The sequence below is a fragment of the Hemiscyllium ocellatum genome, chromosome 28 (assembly GCF_020745735.1).
Source record: "Hemiscyllium ocellatum isolate sHemOce1 chromosome 28, sHemOce1.pat.X.cur, whole genome shotgun sequence".
Classification (NCBI taxonomy): Eukaryota; Metazoa; Chordata; class Chondrichthyes; order Orectolobiformes; family Hemiscylliidae; genus Hemiscyllium; species Hemiscyllium ocellatum.
The window spans coordinates 35,232,245-35,252,225 of record NC_083428.1 but is presented as its reverse complement, the minus strand read 5'-3'; the positions used below and the strand labels follow the sequence as shown (position 1 = coordinate 35,252,225).

At 41.7% G+C, this 19,981-nt stretch overlaps 1 protein-coding gene across 1 annotated transcript; it reads right to left on the bottom strand.

Annotated features, from left to right (window-relative positions):
* Positions 1-267: 267 nt before the first annotated feature.
* Positions 268-15,354, bottom strand: LOC132828813 (perilipin-3-like). The gene is made up of 8 exons (XM_060845954.1): positions 15,251-15,354; positions 14,871-14,944; positions 9,194-9,389; positions 7,849-7,931; positions 7,181-7,466; positions 6,614-6,801; positions 4,546-4,686; positions 268-1,987 (listed from the first exon to the last, which is right to left on the bottom strand). Exons 2-8 carry the CDS (start codon positions 14,940-14,942, stop codon positions 1,619-1,621), a joined length of 1,335 nt encoding a protein of 444 aa, XP_060701937.1. The 5' UTR covers positions 14,943-14,944; positions 15,251-15,354; the 3' UTR covers positions 268-1,618.
* Positions 15,355-19,981: the final 4,627 nt, after the last annotated feature.

Sequence of the window (19,981 nt, the reverse complement as noted above, 5' to 3'; positions counted from 1 at the left end):
AAACTTCCAAGAATAGAAGTCATTTAGAGCACCTCTTTACTAATTGACCAAGATTTCTGACCTGTCTTCAACCATTATCCCATGTAAATATTGACTGAATTACATATTTTTTAATATTAAAGTATAGATAGAAGATATCAAAGCAAAAAGCCAAGTTGACAATATTGAAGCAACAGCACCTTAGTAAAGAGGCAGAGTTCAACTCCCCTTTTGAAAATTTCAGTACGATGGCGTTGTTGAATAATAACACTATTTTGAATTCGATCCTAAAGCAATTTAATGTTTTAAAAATCCATTGCACTATTTGGCACAGAACTGATCTTTCAGGCTATCATTCATAGTTCATCTGGTCCTGATGCGATTGCAGGAGCTCACTTGATAAATGTGTCTGTATAGTCTCTGTATGAAAACAAAGTGTACCAAAATGCTCGAGATCATGAGGCATTAATCAAATAACTGCATTTTGTATTTTACAAATCTTTCAACTGTGGCATCACAGCACATGACTTTAATTATTAGACTTTCATAAACCAGCTCAAATTACAAGTGAAAAATTGTACTGTGCAAATTTCTAATTTACCATACCAGTTACATGCTGTTACACAAGCTTGAACATATAAACTTTTAAAAAATACCAGCATAAATCCAAAATGTCTAATCACAATTAGAAATGAAATGTGCACTTTAGTTTTAAAAGTCAAAGTCAATCTGCTGCTAATCCACTTGTGTTTATCCTCTGCCAAAGGATCCTCTTATACAGGTCTAGTAGTTAGTCAGATTATAAAAGATGAAAAGCCAATAAGATTTTTACATAATACTACACTACAATAGGGTTAAAATTTTCCATAAAGTGACAGCACTGGTTTTGGTTTATTTATTGGAAACACTGAAAAAACCTCAAGTGATGCAAATCTCCAGGTATATGGTGCTCTAATTGGCTAAAATTGCAGGTGAAGTGCTCAAAAATTAGTAATGAGGACAATTTGAAACTAGAAAAAAAAAGGCAACCAATGTTGCCACTTTTACTTTATCTCGAGTCTTGTATGTATTTTGAAGATGCAGATAACCCAGCTCTTTCAAAGGCTTCAAGATTAACAATAATGAGTTTTTAAAATTCAGGTCCAGAACTCAAATCAAAACTACATGATTTTTTTTTTGTACATGTTCCAAAAGATAAAGTCTTGAAGTTGTAGATTTAGAATTTTATACAAACAGCAGAAGTGGAAAAAAAAACACCACAGGTCACACTCCAATTGGATCAGAATAACCTTTTGGTCAAATAGTCAGGCTTACAAGATTGCAATATGATTTTCACATGTCAAAATTCAGATATGAATATCATGGAGAACCAAATCTTTAGACTTTATATAGACTTTTTAAGACTTATACTTCTGCGTCGTCCCCTCCAGTGCCATTGTGCATTTTACTTTAGTCATCTCCAGTTAAGCAAGCATAGGATTTTTAATTAAGAGACTCCAGATTTTTAAAAAGTTTTAGGACAGAAATACAATTTAGTCAAATCAGCCAGGTCAATTCAAATTCTCAGATTACTAAACCTAATAAAAAGTTTGTCTCGGGAGATAAACCACCCACTAATATCAATATAAGCAAGTCATGTCTAATTTTGAACTTGATCTATTTCAACCATCTCTTCTGACTGCGGCCGCTCAGTCAGTTGTGGAGCGAATGGACCCACCATCCAGTTGAGTGGAGTGTTGTGAAGTACATAGTCCATCACCCCATCCATGGACTCCCGGATCTTCAGCATCTGATCTTTGCTTTGTGCCAGGAGCTGCCCGGAAAGATCACCAAAGGAATTGGCAGATGAGAACGAGGCATGGATGCTCTCTGCTGTTTTGCGGATCTGCTGCACTTTGTCCTGAACATGTTGAGGGAGGCCGTGTACATTTGAAACGAGAGTTAGGCAGGTCGTCTGTAGTTGCTGGGTGAGACCGCGAGTCATGGTTAGGGTTTGGGATTCGAGCTGCTGCAATACAAAGGGAGACACTATCAGAATCTGGTCACCTTTTGGTTTGGTGAATTGGAGGGATCTCAACACAAAGGATCTTACTGAATACAAAAGGACAGTTTTCCACATTAATTTACAGTAGAAAGGTTACTTGTTTGCAGTTGGGTGGAGGAGTTGGAGAGGGAGAGGGGTAGGTAGAAGGGGAGAAGGAATGTCTCAGTTGCAGTTGAACCTGGGGGTTGGGTGAGGGGGGGGGGGGGGGGGGGGGGCAGGGGGAAGAACTGGGAGCAAAGCTAGTGGGCATGCTCACGATAACTGTCCAGATATCTTAGCTGAAAATTCCCACTGCAGGGTTTGCCTGACAAGGCAACCAATACACAGGTCACTAGGAGTCTATCCCACAGTAGTGAACGTCTCTCTACCACCATTAAGGTCCAGCTATGAAGCACATAGCGATAAAAGAGCACTGGCTTACCTCTACCACTTAAAGGCTGCCAACACCTAAGGGAGACCAATTCTATTAAAACAAAAAAGTAAACCTCTCCCAGATTAGAGTTAAAAATATATTTTGATATCACTGCATTAAAAATTTCCATGGCACAGCACATGCAGGACTTCCATTTCCTAATAAGGAAAGAGCAGCAACACCATTAATATCTACAAGTCATGCTACCCCTACAAAGGGCAGTTAGTGGTTCAAGGCTGAAAAATGTGTTGCTGGAAAAGCGCAGGTCAGGCACCATCCAAGGAGCAAGAGAATCGACATTTCGGGCATGAGCCCTTCTTCAGGAAGTGGTTCAAGCCCACTATCCCTCAAAAGCAATCTACAGTGGCTCGACCAGGGTCAGACGTGCACTTTCATGCAGCTAGGAGCCCAGTGACAAGACCGATCATTACGAAGGGCCCATTAACTGCTTTGGATAAACAGATATCTACTTGGTCAAGGTGCTAACTGAAACAGAAAGAATCCGAAATTAAAAGAGCTTTGGATGAATTGTTTCAGATGTCCAGTAACCTACTCAGGATTAAGGATACTAGAGAGTGGCTGTTACACCATTAACAGGAGGAGAAACATACTATGCTGTCCTTTTGGAGGAAAGGCCAGGGATTAAAGTATCGATTGACAACTGACTTGGGAGACTTGTGAAGCATTGCACTGTATTCTAGCTGGTAAGTGCAGAGACAAGTTTCTCTTTAAACTCACTGCTTTGAAGTAAGAGATTTAACCCTGTGTAATGCAGATGGTGGCTTCAATTAAAATACCCTGGCCACGTTTCAGACTGAATGACATGGTGGCTCAATAGTTAGCACTGCTGCCTCAGCTCCACAGACCTAGGTTCAATTCCAGCCTTGTGTGACTGTCTAATTGGAGTTTAGACTTGGCAGTGGAGGCCAAGTCTCTGGATACTTGTGAGAAAGAGATGGATAGAGCTCTTAAAGATAGTGTAATCAAGGGTTATGGGGATAAGGTAGGAACAGGATATTGATTGTGGATGATCAGCCATGATCATAATGAAGGATGGTGCTGGCTCGAAGGGCCAGATGGCCTACTCCTACACCTATTGTCTACATGTTCTCCCTGTGTCTACGTGGGTTTCTGCCAGGTGCTTTGATTTCCTCCCACACTCCAAAGATGTGCAGATTAGGTGGATTCACCATGCTAAAAATTTAATGTGGGGTTACAGGAATGAGATGGAATGGTGAGTCTAGGTAGGATGCTCTTGGGAGGATTAGTGCAAATGGCCCCTTTCAGCACTGTAGGGATTCTATGAAGCTTCCTTTATTTCGCAGTATGCCCTTCACAATGACCTTTCCCAGCACCCAGAAAAGATGCAAAACCTACCAGTACACCACCCCACTTCCCACCCACATCCAGGGCCCGAAACGGACCTTCCAGGTGAGAGGGGTTCATCTGCCTCTCTTTGAACCCAGTTTACAGCATCAGAAGACCCCAATGTAGTCTTCTCTATATCAGGGAGAAGAAATGTAAACTTAGGGAATAGTTCGCCAAACATCTATCAGGACTGCAGGGATGGACTGGACCTCCCAGTCACCGCCCATTTTAAATTCCCCTTCCCAACATGACCATCCTTGGCCTCCTCCACTGCCACACCAAACCAAACCACAAATTGGAGGAATACCTCATCTTCCGCCTGGGCAGCCCAGTGTGGAAGACTCAACATTGAGTTCTCCAAATTCAAAATGACCTCCTTTCCCCCCACAACGCCCTAACCAGATTAATTCCTCCCATTGACCAGGTCGTACCCTCTGCCTGTCTTTACCCATCCCCACTTCACCACCCTGTCCCTGCCACCCCCTTTATCTGTAGCTCCCCTTACATCCACCCCCAGTCCTGAAGGGTTACACCCGAAACATTGACTTTTCACCTCCTGATGCTGCCTGGCTTGCTGTGTTCCCCCAGCCTCCTGATGCTGCCTGGCTTGCTATGTTCCCCCAGCCTCCTGATGGTCTACTTCAGATTTCAGCATCTGCAGTTTTCCCCCCCCCCCTCCATCTCTTCACAATGACTTGCTAGGTTCTACCTTCTGATCCCAGAATAAGATTGAAAGCCTTACCTCTGGCTTCTGAACCCCTTCTTCCTCCACTTGACCTTTTGCCTGTTTCTTCTGCCAATCAACCCAGGTCTGATGCAGTTTCTCCTGGACATCATGCAGTTTCTGATTCGCTGAATCTGCTCCTTTCCTGGCCAATTCAATCTGCGAAAAATACATAACCCAAAAATGCTAATAGACTAATAATTTCCAGTGTTGCCCCTCCATACAGCATTTGAAAGCTGAAATATAGTAGAAAATACAAATAGAGTGCAGTGACAGTTTTGAAAACCAAGGTGGCTTTGCACTAGATTTTCCTCATGGGAGACACACACCTGACAAGAGTCCAACACCTGAATTTTCAGCTGCCAATTAGATGGTGCTTAATCACTCAGGTATACATATAAATATATTAAACAATGATATGGGGGGAGGGGGATTTTTAAACAAAGTCACTGAATTTTCACAGCCCTCAGGAAATTATGAAGATTCACAATCTTCGAATAGAAAGTTCACAGCTCAGAGTCAATTGGCTTTTGTCTCAGTTGAAAACACCCACTTCAATTTATCAGTTAACATCCTCAGTAAACTCTAATAGGGACATTTAAACACAATTACAAAGACACCACTTATCTGATTGGAGTCCATTCTTTATGGTCGGAGGCTAGTTCGTTTGTAGTAGGTGCAAATTACTGCAGTTTCTGCAATCTCTACTGAAAACAGTAAAATGCTGGAGATTACAGGTCAGGCAGCATCCATGCAGAGAAAGCAAGTTAGGTTTGGAGTCCAAATGATTGATCTGATGAAGAGTCATCTAAACTCAAAACATTAACTTGCTCCCTCTCCATGGATGCTGCCCGACTCAGTCGTCTCCAGCATTTGTTGTTTAGTTAGTCTGTTGTTTCTAGTTTTCTCCCCCTCCTTCGTTAATAGGAGAGAGAGTTTGCTGCCTTCCAAACCACCAATCCAGAATCTTACTGAATTCTGGATGATTACCAATGCATCCACCTCTCAACCACAGAGAAAGCAGACCCAGGAACAAAAGTGCTGTCTGCAGAATCCCACCTTTAAGTCCAGTACACTGGAAAAATGAGTTCATGGTTTCAATTTAAATGAGTGTAGATGAAAAGAGAAAGAAGTTACATTAGTATTGAAGGGTCATTGACATATGAACTATTGTTTAAAAACTACACCCCAGACTTTCCTCTTTGCAATTATTAAAATTATTGTAACAGAACAAACAAAAAAGCCACGTCAGATCTGGAAAGACGTTCTGCTCAACTGGTCACTGATAATTTGAAATCACCTTGGTTCATAGAATCACAGATGTACAGCACGGAAACAGACCCTTCAGCCCAACCGTCCATACCAACCAGATACCCCAACCCAATCTAGTCCCACCTACCAACACCCAGCCCATATCCCTTCAAACCTTTCCTATTCATATACCCACCCAAATGCCTCTTAAAAGTTGCAATTGTACTAGCCCGCACCACTCTTCAGGCAGCTCATTGGAATCCTGCCTATTTCATGTGGTGAACCAATGCCACTCAGCAGGTCTGAGAATTGTTCATTTTTAATCAAATCCGTCACATTGAGACATAGCTGAATTACATTAGTTGCTTTACTGCATCTTGGATGTGGAATGCTGATTTGATCTGATCTGTGATTTCAGAACAGAGGACAGTCAGGACCTAGTTTGTAATTTTGAATTACAACTGGGAGACAAAATAATGGCCTTAGGTACTTTCTTAAAAGTAGTAACAATTAAAAACAAAGTCCAGTTCAGACTAGGCTCAAGCCTTAGTTTTGAGGAGGGATTATATTGGAGAATAAACACAACTAAAGTTTAATGTTGAAACAATATTGTTTAACAAAATGCAAGCTTTATTCAGTAACAACCATCTAAAATAAAACATTCAAAAAGCTAAATGTCAATTTGACAGAAGAACATGTGCTTTCTAGTAGTCAAAGGAGCAGCAAGGTTAAAGACCTACAGGACATCATTTGATCTGAGATGTCATAGAAGAAAAGGAATAAATTTCAGCCCACTTTTACAGAAGTAATTCAGCCGATAACTTTGGATCCTTACCAAATCCACGGTGTTGTGAAGCTGAGCCATAATATCTTGGCTGGTTTGTCTTGCCTTCTGCATCTTAGAAACAGAGTGCTGGTAAGCTCGATGACGAATCTTTGAAGATAAAGATCCCAAGCGCACATAGTAACTCTGCGTTTGTGCTGGGGCCACCTCAAAGCCTTCCACAGAAGTAGCTAGTTTTGCTGAAAAGAGAAATCTTCAAATCAAAGCAGTGATATATAAGGCAGATCTTTTTACATTTTAAGTTTGGTTTTAATATTAGCATTATTTGCTTACACCAAATCTGATTAAAGTTCTCAAGACAAGCTATTTAAGCTATTTGCAAACTAATACATTTAATCACAACTTTTGAATAGTTCATAATTTCTAATTGAGCACTATTTACCATTGTCGGATTTACTTCGTTCTCCTGCTTTTCCGATAAAGAAAGTGTTCCTGGCAATTAAATATATTACTCATTTTTTTCCCTCCTCCTTCCTACCCACAATATGCGCAACCATATAACGGATTCAAAACAACAGCTTGATGCTGAAGCAATACAAAATTAGTTATGTTACTTACCCAATTCCTCTTCAGTCATAGGAAGATAATGATCAACAATTTCTTCAGATTTATTGAGTGCACTGTCGACACCAGTGACCACCATCTGCCCGACTTTGGACGTCATGACAGTGTTAACTCCTTCAGCCATCACTGACTTGGTCTTCTCTATGCTGCCATGGACTGCTCCCTTGGCCATATCTACAGCACCAGTCACTGCATTTTTCGCTCCAGTCACTGTGTTGGAGACTGCATCTTTGGCTCCAGTTATTGTGGATGAAACCATCTCTTTGGTATCAGCAACAACCTGTATTTATATTTTTTTTAAAAAACCTTCAATATAAAGTCAAGTCAAACTTAAAAGTAAAAATTTTGTACGAGTTAAAAATTTCATTGTCCATTTAATGCATACAGAAAGCAATTTTAAACAATGCACACCATTTCAATCAACACACAACTAAGGGGAAATTTAAAAAGACATGGTATTTAAATTAATTTGAAAACATCATAAGGTATAATCATTGCCCCTTTTACTAGTTTAAAAAGTCTAAAGCAGCCATTAAAGGGAGCAAGGCTAGCCAGTAGAGTGAAAGAAGGCTTCATTGAGTTGGACGTGCAACATTCCTATAGTGATAGGATGGTAAGGTTAGGTACCATCCGCTGGGTCACCTTGCAGAAGTTTCTCTTACCTGGGGTGTAGACTGTTGAAGGATTGGAAGCTTCTCTTCCAGTTTATCCAAGCCTTTACAGGCATATTCATTAGCTACAGCAACTGAACAAGAAAAAAAAAGTTAATAAATCTATCCACGATAACATTGAACAGTTGCCTCATTTCATAGTTGAAGATAAACATATGCAAAGTTGTTGAAGAATTGAGTACTGGGGTCCAAATGTTTACAAATTAAAACTCAACATTTAAAAGAAAAAGCTTTAAATGTTTGCTCTTTATTTTGAAGCACACATTTTCTATACTGCATCACAAATTGAAGTGGCCTACAAGCTCAATTACATTTGGTAAACGCTGTTATCACCACTTAAACATGGCTGTAAGGACAACTGCAAGATGTTACTAAACTTGGAATGAAGCTTGCAATTTAGAGACCCATGGAATTTTATTGCAGAGCTTCAATTGAGGCTTTCTTTACAGCACAGGCTGTATTGAGCAAAACCTAAATGCTCAGGATTCCTTTGGATGTTTGTCCAGGAACCCATCTTTAACAGTCTGAAAATACAAGACAGGGAAGGAGAGCTTCAGAATAGGATTCAGTTTACGGATAGAGCTATAGGTAACTATTAGCATTTAACTACAAAAAAAAAGCGAAACTTCAATTGACAATTAGTGTGTACCTTCTTTCAAAAGTCAAAATAACTTTTCACTTTTTATTAAAACAAAAAAAGGAAAAAGGACTATTTATTGGAGCAGCAGCAGACATGATAGTTTAGTGATGAAACGCAAAAACACACTAATATTGATGTTGTATAGACCTAATGCGGCTATATTTGTTGCTGTCTAGTTACGATATTTCAGACATTTGCATTTTTAACAAACAGAACAGGATCTCTGAAGCACTCAAAGGGTTTGGTTCTACAATTTAGTCAGCTGAAACTCTGATGCATGACCAGCCTGTGATTACCATTCAAAGGTAATTAGATCTTTAAAAGTGTTAAAAGAATGAGTACAAGTATCATTTATAAAAAACATTAAGGATTTCTTTAAGCATCTATTTATAGCTGAATGCCTCTGTACTTTGATACAGTCACAAAGCAGCTAGATTTCTAGCCTAAATCATATTTGGCAACAAGTGGAATCTAAGAGAAAACATGCACTATTCATATCTACTGCCTTTTGATTATAGTTGGGCACCAAGCTCAACTTTCAAGTGTGCAATAAGCTTACATTTCAGAAAAAGTCTCGTGTGTTCACACGCTTAAAGTAGATATTCTGCTTTTGTATACAAGTCTCATTTTTAAAAAAAAGGTGGACATGAGTCTTTAAATTCCAGTGGGCTGAAATGCTGTATGCTCCAAGCTTACTTTGAGGCTCCAGCTTGTCCACGATTGGTTTGGCACCACTGGCAGCCACAGCTGTGATAGTCTTCACTCCCTGCTCAGCAACATCACAAATGGTCTTCACGTACGGGTGATTCTCCTTGGTGCTGTTGTAGGCAGCTGATACCATTTCACAAGCAGAGCTCACAAGAGGCAGGTTCGTCACCCTGTCCACCACATTCTAAAAATACAAGTCACAAAATCATTGCACAGCAATGCACTCCAATGATGCAAGCCTCAAGAAACACTTCGCTCAGGACAGTGGTAGAGACAACATTCATGTACAGTTGAACTTTTGTAGCAACTGTATGGTGTAAGGAAATAGTTACGAAATAGAAAGATTGCACAATCCTAATAAAAATGACTACACAAAAAAACCTTCTAAAGAAAAAGTCAATTTGTATACGTGAGCAACTGCAGTTACTCTAGTTTGTAATGAAATATGATTTCACATAATAGTCCTAGCTCCAAAATAACCAGTATATATCAACCATAGTAACTGCCAAGTGTTCAGGTAGACCAGGCTGCAACTTAATCATTTTCCTTGTTGCAATTCTATTTAAATCCTCACTAGTTCAGGTCATTTAAAAATCTGAAATGTGCATTTTCTACAGATGGCAGATACAAGCATTTCCAGCATTTTTAAAAACTTTGTGCATAATGTTTACTGACTACATGCAAATAATCTGATCAAATACCCATCCTGTTTACTGTATCCACTAACTTTTAATCATATACTAGCTTCTAAAATTTGACTCTTGGAAAAACAATTCATTTATTTACACAAGACAATTCTAGTCCTATTGTCCAGTTTTAAAGCTGGAGATTTAATCTTCTATAATCTATCTAGTCTTAAGTAAATGCCTTTGGAATCTGCTTTTAGTTGCAATGACCCATGAACTTTGCAATTGGTTTTGGAATAAAAATGGTGAACCTGCTCACGCAAATGATCTTTACTTTTAAAAAAAAGGTTTTACTGGAGAATGTCTTTTAGGGAACAAAACCACCTTACTTATCTGGTCTGGCTGACAGGTAATTCTGGACTTCCAGCAACATTGAACAAATTGCACTCTTGGTAATTAGCAATGGCAACACCCATATCCCATGAATTCATTAAAGTTAGAACTTATTTTGCAGTCAACACTTTTACATAGATGCCAGAAGGCACTAGGGTATGCTAGACCAATAAAATGATCAAGCAAATCTTCAACTATACTCAGGGCAAAAAAAAATAAAGACAAAAAAAAATCGATTTTTAAAATATCCATAAAGAAATCAAAGATTGTGGTGAAAAAAGGAAGGAAGGGGTGTTAAGGATTATCAGCCATGAAATCAAGTCTGCTATTCAACAGGTTGCATGGTCTACTTCTGCTCAGAAATCATATGGTCCTATGGGACTTCAAAGTAGCAGAACACAAAAGCAAGAAAGTGAACCTTATGACTGATGACAGTCCATCCTCTAATGCAGCACTATGTCCATTTCTGGGTTGCATATTCATGATGATGCAGGAAAAGACTACACAGTTCAGTAGATTGGAGAACTTCTCATCTCCTTGGAGAGAGGTCAGGAAAAAGATTTGACGAATGTTTTCAAAATCACAAAAGGGCCTCACAGTAGATGGGTAAAAACTCCATATTAGAGGCTGAAGAACACAACAAGCCAGGCAGCATCAGGTGGAGAAGTCAATGTTTAACCCTTCTTCAGGGTTGGGGATGGGTGTAAGGAGAGTTGGGTTGGTGGGGGGGGTTGCAGAGACGCGGGGAGAGGAGAAAGAAAAAGACGAGCAGAATGGCGAGATCGAAATAGGTGAACACGGGTAGAGAGTACAACCTGGTTGGACAATTGGAAGATTGATACGGGGGGGGGGGGGGGGGGGGGGGGGGGGGGGGGGAGTGTTATTTGAAATCGGACAACTCAATGTGGAGTCCTCTGGCTGTAGGCTGCCCAGGCAGAACAGGCTTCAAGAGAAGAACACTAATGAGATGTGGGGATTGTTCAAGGAGCAGCTACTGCGTGTCCTCGATAGGTATGTACCAGTCAGGCATGGTGTAAAGGGCCTTGTGAGGCAGCCGTGGTTTAGTAAGGAATTGGAGTCCCTTGTGAAAGGGAAGAAGGCGGCATATGTAAAGATGAGGCGTGAAGGTTCAGTAGGGGCGATTGAGAGTTATAAGGTAGCCAGGAAGGAGCTAAAGAGGGAGCTAAGAGAAGCGAGAAGGGGACATGAAAAGTCTTTAGCTGGTAGGATTAGGGAAAACCCAAAGGCTTTCTATAGGTATGTCAAGAATAAAAAGGATGACTAGGGTAGGTATCGGTCCAGTCAAGGATAGTAGTGGGAAGTTGTGTGTGGAGGCGGAGGAGATTGGAGAGACATTAAATCAGTACTTTTCATCAGTATTCACTCAGGAACAGGACACTGTTGCTGATGTGAATATGGAATCACAAATAATTAGAATGGATGCCCTGGAAATATGCAGGGAAGAGGTTTTGGGAATATTGGAAAGGATGAATATAGATAAGTCTCCTGGGCCTGATGGCATTTACCCCAGGATCCTATGGGAAGCTAGGGAGGAGATAGCAGAGCCATTGGCCTGGATTTTTATGTCGTCATTGTCAACGGGAATAGTACCAGAGGACTGGAGGATAGCGAATGTGGTCCCATTGTTCAAGAAAGGGAGTAGGGATAGCCCTAGTAACTATAGGCCAGTGAGTCTGACTTCAGTGGTGGGCAAAGTCTTAGAGAGAATGGTAAGGGATAAGATTTATGAACATCTGGGTAGGAATAACGTGATCAGGGATAGCCAGCATGGTTTTGTGAAGGGCAGGTCGTGCCTCACAAACCTTATTGAGTTCTTTGAGAAGGTGACTAAGGAAGTGGATGAGGGTAAAGCAGTAGATGTTGTGTATATGGATTTTAGTAAGGCGTTCGATAAGGTTCCCCATGGTAGGCTAATGCTAAAACTTCGGAGGTATGGCATTGAGGATACATTAGAGGTTTGGATTAGGAATTGGCTGGCTGGAAGGAGACAGAGGGTAGTAGTTGATGGATTATGTTCATCTTGGAGTGCAGTTACTAGCGGTGTACCACAAGGATCTGTTTTGGGACCATTGCTTTTTGTTATCTTTATAAATGATCTAGAGGAAGGACTTGAAAGCTGGGTAAGCAAGTTTGCGGATGACACAAAAGTCGGTGGAGTTGTGGATAGTGAGGAAGGAAGTGGTAGGTTACAGCGGGATATAGATAAGTTGCAGAGCTGGGCAGAAATGTGGCAAATGGAATTCAATGTAGCTAAGTGCGAAGTCGTTCACTTTGGTAGGAATAACAAGATGATGGATTACTGGGCTAATGGTAGGCTACTTGGTAGTGTGGATGAGCAGAGGGATCTTGGTGTCTATGTACACAGATCTCTGAAAGTTGCCACCCAGGTAAATAGTGCTGTGAGGAAGGCATATGGTGTACTGGGCTTTATTGGCAGAGGAATTGAGTTCCGGAGTCCTGAGGTCATGTTGCAGTTGTATAAGACTCTGGTGAGGCATCATCTGGAGTATTGTGTGCAGTTTTGGTCGCCATACTATAGGAAGGATGTGGAAGCTTTAGAACGAGTGCAGAGGAGGTTTACCAGGATGTTGCCTGGAATGGTAGGAAAATCTTATGAGGAAAGGCTGAGGCACTTGGGGCTGTTCTCATTGGAGAAGAGAAGGTTTAGGGGAGATCTGATAGAAGTGTATAAGATGATTAGGGGTTTAGATAGGGTAGATACTAAGAACCTTTTACCGCTAATGGAGTCAGGTGTTACTAGGGGACATAGCTTTAAATTAAGGGGTGGTAGGTATAGGACAGATGTTAGGGGTAGATTCTTCACACAGCGGGTTGAGAGTTCATGGAATGCCCTGCCCGTATCAGTGGTGAACTCTCCTTCTTTATGGTCATTTAAGCGGGCATTGGATAGGCATTTGGAAGTTATTGGGCTAGTATAGGTTAGGTAGGATTCGGTCGGCGCAACATCGAGGGCCGAAGGGCCTGTACTGCGCTGTATCCTTCTATGTTCTATGAGGTGTTTGTTCCTCCAATCTGTGGTCTGACTCGCTGTAGCAATAGGGGAGGCGGAGGATGGCCATGTCAGAAAGGGGGTGAGAAGAGGCATTAAATTGGATGGTGACTGGGAGCTGAAAATGTGTTGCTGGAAAAGCGCAGGTCAGGCAGCATCCAAGGAGCAGGAGAATCGACATTTCAGGCATGAGCCCTTCTTCAGGAATTAATCTCCTGCTCCTTGGATGCTGCCTGACCTGCTGTGCTTTTCCAGCAACACATTTTCAGCTCTGATCTCCAGCATCTGCCGTCCTCACTTTCTCCTGGTAAATGGGAGGTCAGGTCCGCCCCTGCTGAGATACTCAGTGAAACATGCCAAGTTTACGTTTGGTCTCCCCAATGTCAGAGTCGTACAGCACCAAAACAGACCCTTCGATCAGAATCGGATACAATAAGCCAGGTTGGAGGAGAAGCAGGGGAACCTCTGACTCACCTAGAAGAATCTCCATATTGGAAGAAGTTTTGAGAAGAGGACAATGGCTTTAATCAATCAAGAAGCAAAAGGTGAAAGAAAATCATGTACTGCAAAGTTATTGCAATTTTTGGCTTGGGCTCAACAGAAACAAATCATAGAAGGATCAAACTAAAACTAGGATTTGCTGGAAAAGTTCAGCAAGTCTGGCAGCATCTGTGGAGAGAAATCAAAGTTGATGGGTCCAGTGACCCTTCCTCAACTTTCAACTGAATGTTTGAGACACACTAGTCTAATACTAAATAAATATTGTAGGGTTACAGGGGAAAAATATTGGAGATCTGGATATGAAAAGCTCCTTTAGTGACATTAGCATTCTATCAGATTGACAGGGGCGATCAGAGAAAAACCCAAGCTCATATCCCCTCTCCTTATCCCACAAGATTTCTCTCCTCAGTCCCTCCATCTCACTCCTAGTTTTGTGGCCACATCCATCTCAGAACCTGGAGCTCCTGAAAATCCTCTCACTCAATTGTGGCTCAGTGACCCAAGGTACTTCAAGTACCATTCTGCAGCTCTTCCCAGCCCCCATCCAGCCTTCAAAACTCTAATCTGCTTTAGTTACTACCATACATCCATTTGAAGAGAATTCAAAAAAAAATTAGTTTCAAAAGAATAAGACATCCCTCACAAGCGCTGAACTTATGCCCTCACTTCAAGTGCAAGAAATTAGCAGGGTAAGAAGAAAAAAAGTAACAACCAAGTTTAAACTGGCGTGGGGTGAAACTCTTTCAAAATGAATGTCAGGTTCTAAATTCACTCCCTACACCTTTAGTTTTAAGATTAATTTGTTGAAATAGACCTCAGGGCGACTGAATCTCCTAGCAGCAACAATGCAAGCTCTTAATCACGCGTTGAATTTCATAGTTTAGAATAAACTTGGCCAAAGGTCACAAGGCACTGAGTAATACAGTACTTCCCATTAGAAAAGAACGCAATTCCCCCTGGCACGACCAGACCCAAGCTCGTGACAACTAGATCACTAAAGTTACACAATGGAAGGATTCCCCAGGTCAATACTTAGGTTGCAGTACTTAGTGAACATTTTAGAGAAAAAAAAATCCCAGAAAATCTGGGGTCATATTTAAAGAAGAGAAAGTACCTGTTGATTTATGTTCTCCTGGTGCTCGGCTAAGTTGGAGACTTTCACATTCTCGGCCACTTCTGACGCCATATCTAATCAGCAAACAACATTAGAATTAAAACCAGCCAGTTTACCACTCACTCTGCATCTGCCATCCCCAACTACTGAGAGTGAGATCAGAATGACAGAGTAAAGCAACGGACCGATTTATAGCAGCTCTTACAATAGCGGAGTTAATAAAGTTGGGCGGAAACTCAGTGGGAAAAAAAGTCTGCCCATGACAGAACTCACCAGAAACAGAGTTACTTCCAACAATTGAAAAAAATACTTTCGGTCAAAATAGACCTACAAGTGATTAAATACTTTGTAAACAGGAAAAACGCTGCACATAAACTTACCTACTGCTTTTCAAGCTTTCTGCAACTTGGGCAATGGATTTCAGACTTCCAATATTGGGTGAGGCTCACAAAATGATTGGCAAGAGATCCAGGCAATCAGCCCAGAGATTGTGAAACTGAAAGAGGCGTGGATCCATCAAAAGCCTGAGGCGGGGTTTGATGCACGTACAGAGTTGAGTCAAGATACTATTGGATAACGATGACAATTTGACTATCCCCGTTCATTCCGCCTCCCATTGCACCACCCAATTAATCCTTACTCGGGTATTTTGGGGGAAGCTAGTCTGTTGAGTAGTGTGTGCAGAATTTTCAGATGTTACTGGTTTTCATTATACCTAGGTGTTCAATACTACAGACGCTGAACATTTGAAACAAGGACACAAAATGCTGAAAATATTTAGCAGATCATGCATCTACAGAGAGACAAACGAATTGTAAACACACTAATCAGGATTAGCAGGTTTTCCACATTAATATACTTTTAAATGGGGGAATGGGAAAAATACATGCCTCTTTGCAATACAATTGAATGATAGATATAGTACTGAGCTGCAAAGTAGGAGGTGGTTAAACGGCAGAATGAAAGACATGCATGAGACAGTAATGTCATCCTCAGGTGGTGGCAAGTGAGAAGCCGACATGGAAACCCTGGCTCGTTTCATTGAGGGAACTGGAGAGGTCCCTCATTGTGAAGCTCTCAGTAACTAATGGAATATCACAGAAATCAGTCCTCAATTAGAGTCATACAGTCCTCCAGCATGGAGACAGGCCCTTTGCCCCAAACTGGTCCATGCTGACTAAAATGTCCATTCACGCTAACCCCATTTCCCTGCGTTTGGTCCATTTCCTTCTCAACCTTTCCTTTCCATGTATTTGTCCAAATGCCTTTTCAATGTACCCACTTCAACGACATCTGCTGGCAGCTCATTCCAAATGCATTCCACCCTCTGCATAAAAAAAAGTTCCCCCTCAGATTCCCTTTTATTCTTTACCCTCTAACCTGAAACTGATGCCCTCTGGTTCTTGATTCCCCAACCCTGGGAAAAAAGACACCCTATCCATGCCTCTCATGATCTTATACACTTCTTTTTTTTTAAAGATATTTTTATTAGAAATTTAATATTTTGACAGATTTACAAAAATAAACAGAACTTTCAAGCACAAACATTAATATAAAAATAGATCTTAAATATATAATCATCAAAATTCAAAGGAATGATACTAAAGAAGAAAGAAAAACAATGAAACTCAGTTAACTACTAATCTAATCCACAATTATCCAGAGTGTATAGTTGAGTCACTTACATCCTTCAAACAAGAGAAAATGTTCTCTAATACACTCATAACAGTATAATAAAAAGGAAACTATTTCCAAACAATAAGAGCAAAAAAAAACATGTTTGAATGGAGATCCTCCCCCCTGTTCTCAGGGGGCCTTACTTCCTTTCTAAAGGTCCACCATATCCTCTCCCAAACAGTGTCCCACCTTGACCCGGGCGCTCCTTAATAGGATTTAGATATAATACCGAGCTAGAGTTGACAGTGAGTGCCCCACCCCCACCCCTCCCCACCCATACCTGAGTATATCTGATACATCAATGCCACGTACAAACACACATAACTATAAAATTACAACTCCAACAAATTACAATTAAGTATAATAACATAAAATAGCAAGAGAAGACAACCCTGCTCCCAGAAGCAAAAGTAAAGTAGAGTAAAGTATCCACTTCTCCCCACGGAGTGTGGAAGAGGCAAGCCAACATAAATTGTCTCTTACGATTTATTTAAACGAGTCTAAAAGTTCCTTAGCCTCTTCTGGTGATCTAAAATTATACTCGGATCCTTCGTGGGTAAAGCATAACGTCGCTGGGTAGCGTAAGGTGTATTGAATATTTAAGTTCCGTAGACATTTCTTCACCTCATCAAACGCCTTCCTCCTTCGTGCCAAAGGCGGGGAGAAGTCCTGAAATAACATAATCTTGGATCCTTCATGGATCATGGCTTTAGGATCCTTTCCAAGATTTCTGGAGGCATCCAGGAGTATCTGCCTCTCCCTATAACTCTGCAGCCGGAACAGGACCGGGCGTGGGCGCTGGTTTGGGCCAGATCCGCGTACTGCGACCCGGTAGGCCCACTCCACCCTTACCCGGTCAGTTTCAGCCCCCAGGTTTAAAATCTGGGGCAACCATCGCTCCAGAAATACTACTAACTGTCCTTTCCCTTGTTCAGGGAGGCCCAGAAGACGGATATTCTTTCTCCGATTTCTATTATCCAGGTCATCCATGTAGATTTCAAAGGCCCGGACTCTCTGCTCCAGAGCTGGCACCTGTTCTGCAGCTGTTTGTGCTGCAGCCTCGGAGGTCGTGGCCTTTAGCTCCGCCCCCTTCACTCGGCCCTGTAATTCCTCGAGAGCCTGGCTGTGTTTCTGCAGCTTTTCTTCGAATGCATTCCATCTCTGTCTGGATTCTGCGATGAAATTGACGAGTGTCGTTTCCAGCCTGGCAATCATCTCTTCAAGGCCTGTTTTTACATCAGCTGCAGCCGGAGGAGGAGAGGAGGGTGGGGGAGGGGTCTTTGTTTTCTGAGAGCTGCGGGATCCCTTTGGTTTACTCATTATCCACTTAATATTAAACTGCTTAAATATAATAGTAACCAGCTAATTAAGGTTAGAAATTTTTTTTGGGTGGTTTGGTAAGTGTGGTGGGGGTGAGTAACCCACTTTACCCAGGTTTTGGGAAGAGCTCTGTAAACTCAGACTTGCTGAGTCGCCGCCATCTTGGATCTCCCGATCTTATACACTTCTACAGGGAATTCCCCCCCCCCACCACCACCTCAGACTCCTACAGTCTAAAAAACAATGTCCTGGGTTGTCCAACCTCTTCCTATAACTCAGACTCTTGAGTCCTGGCAACATCCTTGTAAATTTCTTCTGTACTCTTTCCTGTTTAATAGCATTCTTCCTATAACAAGGTGACCACAGCCGAACACAATACTCCAAGTGCAACCTCATTAATGTCCCGTACAACTGCAACGTAACTTCTTCTTTGGCAAGTTCTTCAGGGGTGAGGATGAGGCTTCCAGTGTGGGGTGAGGTGGTTTCTGTGGTGGTTGAATAGTCCAATCCTGGAACCCCAGGCGGTGTTTGAGGAGGCTGGGTGGATGCGATGCTCTGGACTCTGCACACTCTTTCTGCTGTTTGTATTTGGCCTCCACGTGCTGTATTTGGCGATGTTTGAAGTGGCTGGTGCCTTTGCAGACATCTCTTCTCCAGTTTGTGTGTTTCTAGGGCAGGTGATTCCCACCAGTCAGTGGGGATGGCGCACTTGTTTAGGAAAGGTGTCCCTGGCACACTCCCTCTGCCCTCCTAGTGATTGCAGAGCTCAGAGCAGAGCACTTGTTCAGGGAGTCTAGTTTCAGGCATGGGGACAATGTTGTATCACAGCTGGTGGTGCATAATCAGTGCCTTCATACTGGGGATAATGATCTGAGAGAAGGCCCTCACCTTCGAATGCCAGTACATTTGTGGGATTTGCAAAGGTTGTGCTGGTGATAATTTGTCAGTGATCTGATGTGTCTACATCTTTCTAATGCATACAGGAGGGCGGGGACTATGAATGCTCTGTAGACCATGAGCTTGACACTGGATTTGAGGTCTCAGACTTCGAACACTGATCCTCAGCTCTCCAAAGGTTGCACTGGTGCATTAGAGCTCATGTTGGATTTCATGACTTGGATGAAGGGACCAAAGGTCATGTCAGTAAATCTGCTGACAACGCAAAGATAGATGATAAATTGAGGTACTAATGGGAGGAAAAAAAGTCCACAAACATAGGCAGATTGAGTGAGTGAGCAAGAATTTGGCAGATGGAGTGCGGGAAGTCCCCAGGTTATGAACGAGTGCTGTTTTTTTCCACTGTTCGTAAGCCGAGTGTGTAATTTGGAATGGATAGGGGCTAATTACTCCGCTCATCCGTTAGGACGAAACATTGTACGTAACTCAGATTTTGAAAAATAATTTTTAAAAACGAGAAGCCGGAGGCCGGTTTATAAGTTGGGCATTCGAAACCCAGGGATTTCCTGTGTAATGTGTGAAAATGTGAATTTCATGGAATCACAGAAGTAATACAGTGTCGGGGGCTATTTGGCCTGTTAAGTCTGCACCTGCTCTCTGAATGAACATTTCACTTATTGCCATTCTGATGTGTTCTCCCTCTTACCCTGCACATTCTTCATTTTTAGATCACAGTTCAGTCTGTTTTGAATGCTTCAATTGAATCCTTTGCCACAAACGCAGGCAGTAGACTTGCAGACCTTGATGATATACAGTTCAGAGCAGCCTCACTCAGTTCATTCTTGGGATGAAGGATTTCTTAACAAAGGTTGAATACATTGGCTCTATTTATTGAAGTTTAGATAAATAAGAGGTGATCTTATTGAAATATGAGTTACTGAGGGAATTGACAGTCAGGATACTAAAAGGATATTTCCTCCTTTTTTTATTCATCATGGGATTTATTGCCCATCCCTAATTGCCCAAGGGGTGATCAAGAGTCAACTACGAGATCCAAGATGGCGGCGACTCAGCAAGTCTGAGTCTACAGAGCCCTTCCCAAAACCTGGGTAAAGTGGGTTTCCTGTCCCCACCACACTTGCCAAACCACCCAAAAAATTTCTTTAATCTTAATTAGCTGCTGAATATTATATTTAAATAGTCTAATACTGAGTGGA